Here is a 15,187-nt window from a genome sequence, read left to right as displayed (position 1 = left end):
ACCCGACAGCCCCATTGGCGAGAGAGTTTTATGGTCAGGGAGGGACCAAGACCCCCCATAAATACCTCTGCACGAGGGGCTGCTCTTTGTTCTCATTCTCCTCTCATTCTAGTTCTAACTCTACTCCTAGCCCCTAGTCCTTCTTCTGTTTTAGTTATGTAATGCTAGCTTGTTTGCTTTTATTTTATTTCTCTCTCACATGCAGGCATGAATGCTTTCATGCCAAGTATTTCTTTCTCTTTGATCTATCATTGAATAAAGCTAATATGATTGCATCTCTGCGTGATGCCTTTACTTGGAAGCACCTTTAACGATTCATCGTGAGATCACCTCACAAGTGTGCTAGTCGTTTCCGACTCTAGGGGCTGGTGCTCATCTCCGTTTCAAAGCCGAAGAGCCAGCGCTTGTCCGAGGACGTCTCCGTGGTCATGTGGCCGGCATGACTAGACGCCAAAGGCGCACGGAACGCTGTTACCTTCCCACCGGAGTGGTCCTTATTTTTCTACTTGCATTTTTACGTGCTTTCGAACTGCTAGGTTGGCAGAAGCTGGGACGAGTAACAGGCGCTCACTCTGTTACGCGGCACTCGGGATTTGACCCGCCAAACTGCCGACCTTCTGATCGACAAGCTCAGCGTCCTAACCCACTGAGCCACCGCGTCCCTTCTCTTCATTAAACTACACATACCCAATTCCAGCAACCGTTCCCTATATGTTTTAGCCTTCAGCCCCCTAATCATCTTTGTTGCTCTTCTCTGTACCCTTTCTAGAGTCTCGACATCTTTTTTACATCGTGGTGACCAAAACTGGATGCAGTATTCCAGGTGTGGCCTTACCAAAGCATTGTAAAGTGGTATTAGTACTTCACTTGATCTTGATTCTATCCCTCTGTTAATGCAGCCTAGCACTGTGTTGGCTTTTTTGGCAGCTGCAGCGCACTGCTGGCTCATATTGAAGTGATTGTCTACTAAGACTCCGAGATCCCTCTCACAGTTACTACTATTGAGCAAGGTACCACCTATACTATACCTGTGCATTTGATTTTTCCTGCCTAAATGTAGAACCTTACTTTTTTCACCATTGAATTTCATTTTGTTAGATAGTGCCCAGTGTTCGAATCTGTCCAGATCCTTCTGTATCTTAAGCCTATCTTCTGGAGTATTGGCTATTCCTGCCAGCTTGGTGTCGTCTGCAAATTTGATGAGTTCCCCATCTATCCCCTCATCCAAATCGTTGATGAAGATATTGAAGAGCACTGGGCCCAGAACAGAGCCCTGGGGTACCCCACTACACACTTCCTTCCATGTAGATGCGGTTCCATTGAGGACCACACGCTGAGTACGGCCTGTTTTCTTGCAGACATTTCATGACCTAACTAGGTAACATCATCAGTGTGCAAGACAGAAGGGTTTGCTTCTTTTTTATATATACTAGTGGCTCGCCCTGTCATTGTTGGTGGGAGTGCCTTGGTGGTTCCTTGATTAGGGTGTTATTTACTGATCGTCTGGTAATTCTTTGATTGGGGTATTGTTTTTTTAATTGTTGGTCTAGTGCAGAGGTAGGCAACTCTGGCTCTTTTATGACTTGTGGACTTCAACTCCCAAAATTCCTGAGCCGGCTCAGGAATTCTGGGAGTTGAAGTCCACGAGTCATAAAAGAGCCAAGGTTGCCTAGCCCTGGTCTAGTGTTAACCTTGGTGTTAATCTCTGCTCATCTGGCTGTTGATTGTTGGCAAGGGGGTGTTTTGGTCTTGTTTCCTTTTTGGCTTCCCAACCTAGCCAACCACTTTCACAGCCCTTCATTACCCTGGAAAGGCCACATTTCAAATGTCTGGTCTTGGTCACAGAGGAAAAGGTCCTTTATCCTTCACACTCTTGTCCCAATTTGTTACTGCCTCCCTACTTAGGATTACCACCTAGTAACCCTTGGGTCAGGTGGGGAGCATAGAGATACAATAAATGTAATAAATAAATAAAATTCCCATTTATTTTTTCAGTCTTCTGTCCCTCTTTATTCTTGACCAACAAGTGACTGAATACACTAGACCAGGTTTTCCATTTCCCATTTTTGTTTAAAAAGGACCTTTCCTGAGCCTTCCTTGGTTTCAGCTTAACAACATGTCTTATCCACATCTCTCAAAATGTTGGTGCTTCATCTTCATGACTCATGAGTCTGTTATTCTTACAATATATTCACAGTGTTTGCAATAATGGTGGATGTCTGTAGCTCAGGTGTAGGATGAGGGTGAAGGAAACCAAGCTCGGAGAACGAACATTCACAGTGATTTGGCTTCCAGCATGGAACACCATGTGGTCTTCCATCCCAATTCTAAGCCAACCTGATCCTTCTTAGATTCTGACACCAAACAAGCTCAGAGAAGTGTCACTAGTCAGTCTCCTCTCTCACTTCTTTTCAGGGTGTGGGCCACCCACCCACTCTCCCACCCACAACCGTCCAGGCATATTATCGAGGTCATTTGCAGGAGCACCACTCGAGGAAGAAGAGTTAAATCCAAACGGAGGACAACTGGTCAGTTCTTGAACTATGGGCTAGGCTGGGAAGCCAAAACATTTCCCCAAAAGTCTTGGCAGAGGGCAAAACACTTCTTGCCAAAAAAATCTGCTTGGTTGAATTTTGCAAATCACCAGGAATGAAGCTGAACTCAAGGAAGGTGGTTTTTTCCCCGCCCAAGAATGACTCATGTTCTATTTCAGTTTCTTTTTAAGTTAAAAAAAAAAGACCTCTTAAGCTCACTTTGGAGAGGAACAGAAGGTGCCTAAGAAAGTAAATGAAGCTTCTTACAATCGTAATAGGTAAAAGTTTCCTCTGTCCAATCCTGCCCAAGTCTACACTCATCTCCGTTTCTTAGCTGAGGGAGCCAGCATTGTCCAAAGACAATTTCCGCGGTCATGTGGTCAGCATAATATGCAGCAAAAAACAAAACCTGTTACCAAAGTGGTACCTATTTATCTACTTGTATTTCCTTGCTTTCAGACTGCTAGGTGGGCGGGAGCTGAGCTGAGGATGGCAGCTCACCCCTTTGCACAGCGCTTGGCTCTCAAACCCTGGCTTGTCAGCTTTCCGCTTCTTAACCGCTGATCCATTGCGCCCCAACAATCATAATAACACCCACAAACTAAAATGTAGACCTGTCCTCTTTCTTCCTACAGTCCCAGTGACAGGTATCAGGGCTAGGAGCGACAGCTGGGTGTGTCCGGGAACCCAAGATGATGGCATCAAACATTAAAAACAGGCAGTTGTGGATACCTGTGCATTAGGAAGCCACCATCCTTTTCCTGCCAAACAAAAGTCTCAGAAGAACTAAGTGTGCCCGAGGATTGTGTTGATCTGCTGCAGTTTCATTCCTTATAACCGTTTGAATGGAGATGCTCCCACTCAGGTAGTAGCTGGCCACAATCAACACATTTGTGTGACTTGCGTTGGCTTTGCTTTTTTTAAAATTCTCACTTCTAATGTTAAAAATAGAGCAGTTCTTTGAAAAATCATCAGGATGCTCCCTCCATTCCACCAGCCCCTTCCTGAGCTGAGCGGCCAATTCCTTAGTCCTCTCCCACACACCCCCACCTCAGTATTTCTCAGTAGGAGCCCTCACCTCGGGGGTCATCCTGCTGATCGTGGGAAGGTCATAACCAGCGTTGATGAAGTTGGAGGCATAGAGTTGCAGCTGAAACTTGTAGAGCCACTGGTAGACGGCCTCTGAGCTCTGGGTGGGAAGATGGGCAGAAGTAATTATTTATACATGTTACATCTCTTTAAAAAAAAAACCAGAATCGCCTGCCTGAATGGCTGACAGAGGGAGGTTTTGACAACAGCAGTTCTTATTTTTCCCTATCCTTAATGAGGTCTGTGGTCTTCCTTCTAGCCTCGTCACTATGATCCCCATCACTATTTTGGGATCTCTTCCTACCTGCAGAATCTCTCTCCTTGCAAGAAAGCAATCTGTTTCTAACCCTAGCTGCACATTTCCTTCCTTTCCACATTTATCTATTCAGTCTGATGAGGGCTGTAATAAACCTAAAAAGACAACCATTAAAAAAAATGGGTCTCCTAAATGGAATCATATCCTACAGCTCAGGCCTCGTTGCCAGCATCTCGAATGCCTCGTGAGAAGCAGGTGAAGCCGAGAGAACCAAAGCTGCCAAGCCAAGCCAGCAACCTTCCCCAGATTCCCCCCTCCCAGGCAAGGTGGGGGCAGCCTAGTTCCTTTGGGGGGAGGGGAAGATAGAGCTAAAGGAAGATCTGCCCCCCCCCACACCGCCAGCCACAAAGTGGCACAAAAAACACCAAACTCTGCATTGCTTTTGGGTGCTCATGCAATTTTTTGCAGCCCAGAGAGGGCATCCTTTACTAAGCCCCCCCCCCCCGCTCCTTTATAATAGATTGGAAAAGTCAGTTTGTACATAAAAGGGCTGCAAGCTCAATTCCACAATGGAACCCAGGCTTTATCTGAACCACGTCCTGTCCCTGAACTCTACCAGACCACATTTTTGCCAGCTCAGTTCTCCAGTTTTTATTCAGAATTCCAGAATAAAGGAGACTTGAGGCAGGAAATGGTGGTGGAGAGTGAGGGACGAAATGGGTGCAAGCTGTTCAGACCCTCACCTGCCCCTGAAAACACTCCCACCCTCCCCTCTAAGTCCAACCAAAAGGAAAAGATTACAGCTTGGGGAGCCCCCGAAGGAATGCCACGGGCTGCAGGGACCTCTTGTCCAGCTTCACCCACTTCAGAAGCTGTTCTGGGGTGCCCAAACTTGCCTTCCCCTCGGACTGCGGCTCCACCTTCTTGACCTGCTGCTCACCGTACGGCTGGCTGGGGTGTGGGGTGCTGCCCAATCCTGGGGTCCGGGAAGAACCTGTCACAGAGCAGGCAGGAATTCTCAACACAGCGGAAAGTTAGAAGGAGCTTCGGGTGCCAAGAAGGCCCTGGGCACCCCATGGGCACATTCCTTGGCCGGCCACAGAACACTGGGAGAAATGGACTAGCATGCTTGTCTGAGTGTGGGACACTGCCAGCCTCACATGGAGCAGAAGGAGCTGCACAGGTGCTTTGCTTCCTTTCAAGCCAAAGGGAAAATGGGAGGCCCAGCCTCACTTGGGCAGCAACTTCCTCCCACCAAACAGGTGGTAGAAGATCAAGATGGCAGCCAAGGTGACCTTGATGTCTCCCAGACCTTTTTATGCAAATCCAACCCTCAAGAAGGATTCCAACTCTCTTCCAGTCCAGCTAACACGCAAGGCTTGATCCAAGGGCTACCGAGACCTCCAGCATCAGACTGGCAACCAGCCCTTGAACCTCGGGAGGGAGACCGTAAGTGGCCCTGGAGATTTCTAGATTGGTGACTCCAGAACAGGGCAGCTCCAAAAGTAAAAGCTGCTCCAGAGAAGACGCAGACCCCCAGCCGATCCACAACCCGGCAGGATCTCAGGAGAAGAACCCAGAACGGCCCAGATGCCCCTCGTTACACATCGATAAAGCCCCTTCCCCACAGTGAGCATCTTGACACACCATCCAGGATCTCAAAACGGAGCGCAATGCAGAAAGCAGCCTTTGCTGAACACCCCCCCCCCCGCCGTCGCCCCCTCCTGCCACTAGGTAGTTCCTGAGATGCTACATCCAGGGCAAGAGCAAGGAGCAGTGATGCCCAGGGGGCGGGGAGAGAGAGAGGCCTCAAACATTCAGGATCCACATCACAGGAGGCTGAGACACTCCTAACCGCCATCAAAGGGGACAGCAACACCAAAAGGGCGTGGGGAGACAGACCGTCCCGCGATCCACAGCGCTCTTCGCACAGAAGGCAGCTTGCATGTTCAACAGAGGCAGGAGGGATCCTGTTTTCCCTCGGCCACCGTGCCCTCCCCCCAGCGCTCCCCACTAACCGAAGCAAGCAAAGGGCTGGCAGCAGCAGCAGAGAGACAGGGTCATGTTCTCCGGGAGAAGCCGCTGGTCCTGGGAATAAGAAACGCTCCCGCGAGGACAGAAGCAGCAGCTGTCCTCCGGAGCATCCACGCACCTGCGGGTGTCTCCACCGCCTTGGCAGGCCCGTCGCTCACAGCAGATTCTTGCACAGACGCCTTCTGGGAAAGGACAGTTGCCAGCAGCTGAGAAATTGGGGGAGGAACAGCCAGAAAGCGTTAATCAGAAAAGAGTGGCAGGCTGGGGGGGGGGAGGGGAGCAGAGTAGAAAAACAGGGACTCGGAGCAGCCTGGAGCCAGCCGAGGGAAAATCAGGTGCTTTTCTCCCAAAACTGTGACTCAGTTGGCAAAGTGGCAAGCTGCGGCAGGGAGAGCAAACGGGTGGCACAACGGCGCTGCCTGTTTGGCATTCGTGGCTGCAGCCGAGTCAGCTCGAAATGAGGCTCCTGGGGCAGGCAGGCAGGCAGGCCGCAAAAGGGTGATTTGGGAGCTAGCTGCCTGCCCCTCCTCCTGGCCCAGTTTCGCCCGGGGAAGGAAGGAGCCCCTGGGTCACTGGCCAAGCTCATGGCATGGGAAGGGGCGAGCAATCCAACCTGCAGCCATAAGGGGGCAGTAGAAGACCGAGCAACATCAAGGATGGACAGCTACTTGTTTGTTTTTGTTTGTAAAATGCATTGGCTGCCCGTCTTAGCCCAGGATAACTCTGGGCAGCTTCCAGTCTTAAAAAGATAAAAACTATACAACAAGACCTGGGCCATTGGGTGAGACTTGGGCCAGCTGGTGGGCTGGAGAGCTCCGGATTTAGCTCCGTGGCACATCCAGCCCTCTGGGGAGCAGGGACTCGGGCTTACCTTCACGCCTTCTGAGCTGGGGTGAAGGGCCACGTGGCTTCCGCTTCCCGTGCTCTGGCCACTGCCGGAGCTCCGTCCACTGGCGATGCTTCCAGTGCTGCCCACGCTGCTGCGGTCGCCTCCTAGCGGGGGGCAGGGAGAGGTTGGCAGGACAAAGCGAGGACGGCTCCGTCCTACCACGGGTGGCTTTGCTCAGGACTGGCACCCCTAAGCAAGGACCAGGTGGGGTCCTGCACGCCTGTGTTCTGGCCACCCCTATCATGCTGCTGAAATTCAGGGCAAACCCCAGATAACGGGTGCATGTGAAATTGCTGTCCAACCAAAACAGGCAAATGGATCCAAAAATCTCTGTTCAGAAAACCCCATTAAACCGAACACTCTCCGAGAGTCTTGAAGCCTTAACAATATCAAGGGGAAAATTCCCCCATCAACTGCTAATGCAATCCTATCTTCATTTACTGTAGGATATCTTAAAATGTTCCCTGTTCCGTAAAGATGCTTTCTTTAAATAGACATTAAAGGTGGAAAACCGGGTGCATTCTTCTACAGAGCAGAAGATCACAAGGCAGCACTTTATCCAATTCACAAACTTCATTCGGAGGCAAAACCTTTTCCAAGCTGCAGCTCTTCCTGATTTCTTCTCTGGGGTCCTGACTTGCCATCCTACACTTTGTACAGCTTCAGGTTGGATAGTGGGATGCTAAAGCCAGGGGTTGTGCTTGCCCCCCCCCCCAAGAGAGAGGCCAAAGAGAAAAGCAACCTGGAGTTAAGGAGAAACTTCCTGACAGCGAGGACAATTAACCAGTGGAACAGAAGTTGCCTCCAGAAGTTGTGGTTGCTCCATCACTGGGGATTTTTAAGAAGAGACTGGACAATCACCTGTCTGAGATGGTATAGGTTCTCCTGCTTGAGCAGGGGGCTGGACTAGAAGACCTCCAATGGCCCTTCCAGCTCTATTCTGATTCTGATGCCCCTTGGATCCCTGCCGGTCCCCCCGCCCTCCTTCTCCTCCTACCTGCAAAGGGCTTGCGGAGCACCCAGATTTCTTCTGCTGGGGCCAGCATGGTAGCAGAACTGCCGGGGGACAAGTGGGATGGGCTGGCATCCGACCCCCGGGAACCTTTGAGGTCAAAGACAGCATCACGAGCCAGCAAAGGGAGGGAGAGAAGAAGAGAGAAGAAGAAGTGAGAGAAGGGAGACAATGTCGCATGAAAAAGAAAGGGTGTTTGTGGAAGCTTCATCAGCATCCTCTGGACGCTGGATACCCCAGACAGTTTCATCAGGAGGCAGTGACTTCCTGGAGAGGGTCTTGGCTTTTGCCACTATTTTTGACCTCATGAAGTCCAGGGGAGTCAACACAAGAGCCATGGTGGCCCAGTGGTGAGAATGCAGCATTGCAGGCAAACTCTGCCCACAGCCTGAAGTTCGATCCTGAGCGGCTCAAGGTTGACTCAGCCTTTCTTCCTTTTGAGGTTGGTAAAATGACGACCCAGATTGTTGGGGGCAGGATGCTGATCTTATAAATCGCTAAGAGAGGGCTGTAAAGCACTGTGAAGCCGTATATAAGTCTTAGGTGCTATTGCTACTTCCAAAGTGTGAAACCCAGCTTGGCTAGTGCTGTTCCACAGGCATCCAGGCTGCCCTGCCATCTTTGTGGCTTTTGGACTAGGACAGTGGTTCTCAACCTTTTCTTCACCACGGACCCCATTTAAATATCTTTTGTGGCACGGACCATGGCCACAGACCTCCAAGATTTAAGGTTTAAATTATAACATTCCTTCAAGCCTTCGTGGACATCTTGTGACTTCGTGCCCCCTACCCCCCAGTTTCCATGGACTACAGTTTGAGAATCATTAGACTAAGGTAGGGGTAGGCAACCGTGGCTCTTTTATGACTCGTGGACTTCAACTCCCAGAATTCCTGAGCCAGCCGTACTGAGGGGAAAGGGAGAGGTTTCCAAGCTGAGCCAAGCTGGCTCAGGAATTCTGGGAGTTGAAGTCCACGAGTCATAAAAGAGCCATGGTTGCCTACCCCTGGACGAAGAGATCTTGACTGGAGGTTGGGGTGGGGTCTTGACTGGAGGTGGGTCTGCAAAGGCTACAGTCACCTAGCCCAGCTGCTAACCAGGCACACCTTAGATGGCTGGTGCATTCCCTAAGCTGCTCCTTGTGGTTTGCTCTGCATATCTGACGCTCTGCTGTCGAGGCTGACAGCCACTGATTAAAAGGCCACATCACCAATTTCTTCCTTTTTTTAAGCAGGAAAACCAACAAAGTGTGAAAAAGTCCTTTTTTGCCTCCTCTGTAGTCAGCCAAAGGCTCTTGGGGAAGCAAAACCGGTCTCTCAGGCCAATGGTGTTTGTGCAAGCAGAGTGTGGGGGCCACCGATTGTGTTCTTTGTGGCACTGAGCATCCCCGGGGGAGGCTGCACACCCAAGGGAGAAGCCCACACTCCACTCTGGTGCCCAGCAAGGAAATGGGGCTCCCATCAAGTTCCCCCCACTCAAGACCGCCTGTAGCCACGCGACTGTTAGTGCCGTGACCCAAGTGAGTTTGGGTGGGGAAACCCAGAAGTGAGTGCTCCTGCACCCAAAAGGAGTTTGATTCTCTTCCTCTCGTGCGCCAGCCTGCCTTCCCTAGTATGGCACCGTCCAGATGTGCTGGCCTTTTGGGTGTTGCAGTCCCAGTGTAAATGGATGCAGTCAGATCCAGAACATCAAAGGCCCAATCTCGGGACTGGGCTGGCTGGTAAAAGGGAGGAAAAAGGGGTTTTCTGTCCATTCTCATGGAAAGTACATAATGGTACAACTCTGGCGCACCCTGTATTAATTGAAATGGTGTTTCTCAAACTTAGCCCCTTGAAGATGGGTGGACTTCAACTCCCAGAATTCCCCAGCCAGCTGGGAATTCTGGGAGTTGAAGTCCACCCATCTTCAAGGGGCTAAGTTTGAGAAACACTGGATTAAACACTTGTGAAAACAAGACCTAAAATCCTTGAAGAGGCACCTAGGGCCTGAGAGGGTTGGTTCGGGTAGTGGAAGGTCAGGGAAAATGATAAAATGATAAAAGGGTCAAGAAATGATAAAACGATAAAAGGGTCAAGAAAACAAAACAGAAACCAAGGCATACACACTTGCTCTCACACCCCTTCCCTTCTCCTGGGACCTCCGCAGGGCCCGGCCAAGAAGCTCAAGAGAGCCACGACGGCATAACAAGCTGCCAGAGGTTTGGTTTCCCCTTGGTGGTGCCATCTTGGCGTTTCTGACCATTCTCTGTAGTCTCTGCCTTCTCCCATTTCTCCAACCACACAGTCCGAATTCCTTCCCCAGCCACTTCCTGCAGGTGCCTCCGAGCCCAGCTTTCTCCTGGCACTAATTTCTGAGGTGATTCCTGGCCCTCCAGCCTTCACCCCATCTGCCCCTAACATTCTCAGTGGGGCATGGAGCAAAATGATCTAGAATCCTGGCCATTGATTTAGCCACCCAGTAACTGCTCATACGTAATTTAATTTTAGATTATTTTATTGATCACTCATGCTGTGTTTTTAAAATAATTCACTGCTCTGTTTTATATTTTGATAGGACATTGTATATGCTATTTTGTGAATTATTTATGTGTTAATGCTATAGTCTGTTATGCCATACAATATATACAATATAAGATAGATGATAGATAGATAGATGATAGATAGATAGATAGATAGATAGATAGATAGATAGATAGATAGTTGATAGAGATAGATGATAGATAGATAGATAGATAGATAGATAGATAGATAGATAGATAGATAGATAAAGAGAGAGAGAGAGATTGTATGGCATAGCAGAATACAGCATTAAAGCATAAAAATTCACAACAACACCACATAAAATGTCTAGACAGAAGACACAGAGACTAGATAGATATAGTTGATAGAGATAGATAGATAGATAGATAGATAGATAGATAGATAGATAGATAGATAGATAGATAGATAGATAGATAGATACATGGCATGGGTCCGGAATACCTCGGGGACCACCTGCTGCCGGCGTCAACTCCCCTCCGCCCCGTGCGTTCCCACAGAGAGGGCCTCCTCAGGGTGCCTCCAGTCAGAGAATGTCGGCTGGTGGCCCCCAGGGGGAGGGCCTTCTCTGTGGGCGCTCCGGCTTTGTGGAACCAGCTGCCGGTTGAGCTCCGGATGGCACCGGATCTCCGCTCCTTCCGGCGCGGGTTAAAGACCCATTTATTTGAACAAGCTGGCCTGGCCTGATGGGGAATCACTTAGGGTTTTAATATTTATATATATATATTATTGTTTTTATTGTGGGCAATAATTTAATTCTTTTTTAACTTTTGTACTTTTGTAGTTTTAAGATATGCCCTGTTCACCGCCCTGAGTCCTTCGGGAGAAGGGCGGTATAAAAATTTAATTAAATAAATAAATAAATAAATAAATAAATAAATAGATAGATAGATAGTTGATAGAGATAGATAGATAGATAGATAGATAGATAGATAGATAGATAGATAGATAGATAGATGATAGATAGATAGATAGATAGATAGATAGATAGATAGATAGATAGATAGATAGATAGATAGATAGATAGATAGATAGTTGATAGAGATAGATAGATAGACAGACAGACAGACAGACAGACAGATACATGGATAGATAGATAAAGAGAGAGAGAGATTGTATGGCATAGCAGAATACAGCATTAAAGCATAAAAATTCACAACAACAACACATAAAATGTCTATCAAAATATTTATCTATACTGAGCAAAAGGGAATCCCGTGTGGACCTGTATTCCTCTCTCTCCTTTGCTCATTTCCCGTTTCTTCTTCCTCCAGGCCAACATAGGGAAAACTGCTGGCACTGAAGAAGCGGCCAAGCTAAGGCAGGGCAGTCTCTCAGCTCACCCAGGACAGCGGCTGCACCCTGAGGGGGACTCGTCTCCCTCGACATTTCTCTCCTCCACCCCTGGTCTAAAAGGGGGCTCCCCCCCACACACACAATGCTCTGAGAAATTCCAAGCTGCAAAGCTGTTGCTCTCGTTCCTTTTTCATGCAGTTCGACAAGGAGTTCTCAGTTAACGACAGCAGCCGGGACTGGAATTTCTGTCACTGAGCAATGCAGCTGTAAAGCAGGATGTATTTGACGCATAGCTTAGTATTGGTCGTTCCAGCACTTCCATGATGGGAGAAAACACCCTGAGTGAGGGGACACCACACAAAGATCAGAGTGGTGGGCTCATCCCTTGCTGGTCATCAGGCTCTCAGCTCCAACTAAAGTTAATTTTTGAGAAGAGGTGAGACTGGACAGCCTTTTGTCTAAAAGGGGTAGGGTCTCCTGCTTGAGCAGGGGGTTGGAATAGACCTCCAAGGTCCCTTCCAACTCTTATTCTGTTATTTTGTTGTTACTGTTTTTTTTAAGGAAATGGGCTTGCTACACTGTGTCCCTCAGCCAGGGCAAAGTTCCAGATGTGTGGACCTAACTCCCAGAATCCTCAGCAATAGTCATATAAACTAGGGGGTTTTGGGAGCTGAAATCTATACTTCTGGAAGTTGCCAAAGAAAGAACCACTGTTTAATGAGATTTTTATCCCCAAGGACACATTCCAACCCCATTAAAGATCCCAAGAACATTCTTTGAAAGAAATTCTTGGTGGGTGGTTGACAAAAGCATTTACCTCTCGCTAGACCAGGATTCTCCACACTTGACAACTTTAAGACTTGTTGGCTTCAGCTCCCAGAATTCCCCAGCCAGCTATGCTGGGTTGAAGTCCACATTTCTTAAAGTTGCCAAATTTGGAGAGCCCTGGTCTAGAAGATCAGCAGAAGGCGATGAGACTTTCTGGGGGAGAAGTGGTGGCAGGTGGTTGGTCTTCTGATCCACAGGTGTTGGAACTGGCCTCACTTCCCATGGCAGCCATTTTGTGAGAGCACCCATGGGATGTCCTCAGTGTCCCCAGTGTCCCCTCACCCCCTACCCTGCCCCAGCTGCTGGATCAACCTGCTCGTCATCTTCATCATCCAACCACACAGACTGACCCACAAATGCCTGCACATGCGAAGCACCCAAAAGAAACCTGGCAAAATGAAAAGCTGCACAAATATTTATCGGGATCAAAGCATAACAGAACGCAACATAAAACGAACCAAGCAATGGAGGGTCTACCTGGATGGGCGCAAGGCCTTTCCGTGCCGCCATGGGCGAGCCGGCGGTAGCCAAAGGAACTGAAAAGAGGCTGGTGGGGAAGCAGAGGAGGTGGAGGCAGGCAATGGAGCTGATGGAGGGGGGGAGAAGTGGAGGAGGAGGAGGAGGTGGAGGGGGCAGAGAGCCCGTTGGGCAGGGCAGCCCCCCCAGCTGGGAGGGAGATGGCTTGATACTGCCCCGGGGAAGGGTCTGCATCCCACGGACCTGATAACAGAAACACAAGAGGCAACATGAAGTGGGTGTTCCAGGCTGGGAGGGAGAGCCAGGAAGGGGGTTATTGGGGGTCCCGCAAGATGGAAGGAAGGAGCCACACACAGCCAAGTGACCGACACCCCTCCCCCATTGAAATCTCTGGTTTTTGCAACAGCCTCGCTAGCAAACCTCTTTCTCTCTCTCCTTCAATTTCTCCCCTATCGAAAGGGATACTAATGCCGATTGTACTTCTAAGATCTGGCACACAAACCCTTCTGAGCACTCACAAGCCTTCCCCAATGGATTATTGGGTAATTATTATGACAGAAAAGGGATGCCTGCAGCCTGCAGGACATTTCTGCCAGCCAAGGACGTGCTCAAAAGTCATCGTCGTCTCAGTGAAATGCACCTCACAAGGTTGAAGGAAACCCCGGAGTGGCCTTACCTGATTTTAAGGCCTCCGTTCCGCTCTCCCACCTACCCGCTCTTGAGGATTTAATCTGCCTTCAAAGGAGATTGGGGCTTACAATATTAATTATACGTGTAACTGGATTCTAACTGAATTTAAACAGGATAATCTACTTCTTTTTTTCCAGCACCAAATCTCCAGTTGCAATAAAGCAAAGTATTAGACTGAAAAAAAATAATAATCAGGAGGAGGGGAGAGGTAAAAAGTTTAATTGCGAGCCATCCAACCTTGAGAAAGTAGGACAGGAATATCAGCCCCAGTCTAAGGCTGTGGCTACAAGCAGCTGGTTCCTTTTTCCTTCAGCTACACAGAGTAAGATTCTGGTTGAGGCCATAGGCTATAGATTGCAGAATAATAAGCATTGGAAGGGACCTTGGAGGCCTTTTATTCCAACCCACTGCTCACACAGGAGACCCCATGCCATTCCAGACAAGTAGCTGTCCATTCTCTCCTTAGAAGCCTTCAGTGATTCTGGGTTGAGAAGCTGAGTTTCCCATTTGCAACTGATCTGGTGCAAAAGAACCACCCGCCTCACCAACCTCTAGCGAGAATCTATGGAGATAGTACCCATCCTTCCATTCCCCCACCCCACCCCCACCACCATCACAACTGATGATCACAACCGATGAAGCTTCTTGGATGAGAAGTGAAATGTTTTCTTCTTCCTCAAGGGAAAAAAAACAGTCCGGTTGCTTTTTTGAAAAAGCACCTTTGAGGCTCCAGTGAGGGCTACTACATCTAAGCAGCCAGAAGAGGGTGCCAGAGAGCTTCCAAAACACTAAGCCTTCACTGCCCTCTTATGGACGTTTTGATTTTGATAACTCAGATCTGGTAAATTTAGAGGCAGTTTTTTTTTCAACCTCGGCCACTTGTAGATATGGGGACATCAACTCCCAGAGTCCTCCAGATTGGCTGGGGAATTCTGGGCACTTGAAGTCCATACATCTTCAAATGACCAAGGCAGAAAAATGATGCCTTAGAATATTGTAGCTCTTTGTCTTTTTGTGAAATGGAAAGACGTCACAGTCAGGGATACAAGACCAGGTTTCCACATGGAAAATCCTGAATTCAGTTCAAAGACCTGATATGTGTAGCTGTTTAGAAGAGATTGGAGTCCTCACCCACCTGGTGCTCTTTGCATATGCTGGAACTATAATTCCGGGTGGAATGAGTTTTACCATCCCTTCCAGATAGTCTCTCTTTTGGGTCTGGGTCTGCATAATGTTGGGGAGGTCCTAAGGGAGAATCCTTCCAACCTAGAACTAAGGAGAACTTTTCTGACAGTGAGAACAATCAATCAGTGGAACGGCTTGCCTCCAGACGTTGTGGGTTTTCCGTCACTGGAGGTTTTCAAGAAGAGTTTGCCTCAAACGGTAGAGGGTCTCCTGTTTGTGCAGGGGGTTGGACTAGAAGACCCCCAAGGTCCCTTCCAACTCTGTTATTCTCTCTGGCCAAGCTGTCTAGGCACATCTCCAATCCATGCTCATTCCAGAAAAGGGCCTTTGCTCCTGAAGCTCTGGAAGACGCTCCCATCATTC

At 48.8% G+C, this 15,187-nt stretch overlaps 1 protein-coding gene and 1 long non-coding RNA gene across 2 annotated transcripts in view; one reads left to right on the top strand and one right to left on the bottom strand.

The window, feature by feature from the left end:
* Positions 1–15,187, bottom strand: part of CASKIN1 (CASK interacting protein 1) — a gene marked incomplete at its 5' end in the record, with an annotated part of 105,186 nt that overhangs the window by 8,762 nt on the left and 81,237 nt on the right. Inside the window, 6 exons of the mRNA XM_081338521.1 lie at positions 3,613–3,723; positions 4,776–4,873; positions 6,032–6,119; positions 6,785–6,906; positions 7,800–7,904; positions 12,950–13,192. Of these exons, the coding sequence (XP_081194647.1) occupies positions 3,613–3,723; positions 4,776–4,873; positions 6,032–6,119; positions 6,785–6,906; positions 7,800–7,904; positions 12,950–13,192 (767 nt within the window). The remainder of the gene's footprint in view (positions 1–3,612; positions 3,724–4,775; positions 4,874–6,031; positions 6,120–6,784; positions 6,907–7,799; positions 7,905–12,949; positions 13,193–15,187) is intronic.
* LOC308674213 lies at positions 2,199–15,123 on the top strand. The gene is made up of 3 exons (XR_014027828.1): positions 2,199–3,399; positions 11,623–12,080; positions 15,106–15,123. It is a non-coding gene; the product is annotated as an uncharacterized lncRNA (long non-coding RNA).

Source organism: Vipera berus (assembly GCF_964194415.1).
Source record: "Vipera berus genome assembly, chromosome: 13".
NCBI lineage: Eukaryota > Metazoa > Chordata > Lepidosauria > Squamata > Viperidae > Vipera > Vipera berus.
The sequence above is the reverse complement of the archived record's forward strand: the minus strand, read 5'-3'. Positions and strand labels throughout refer to the sequence as shown.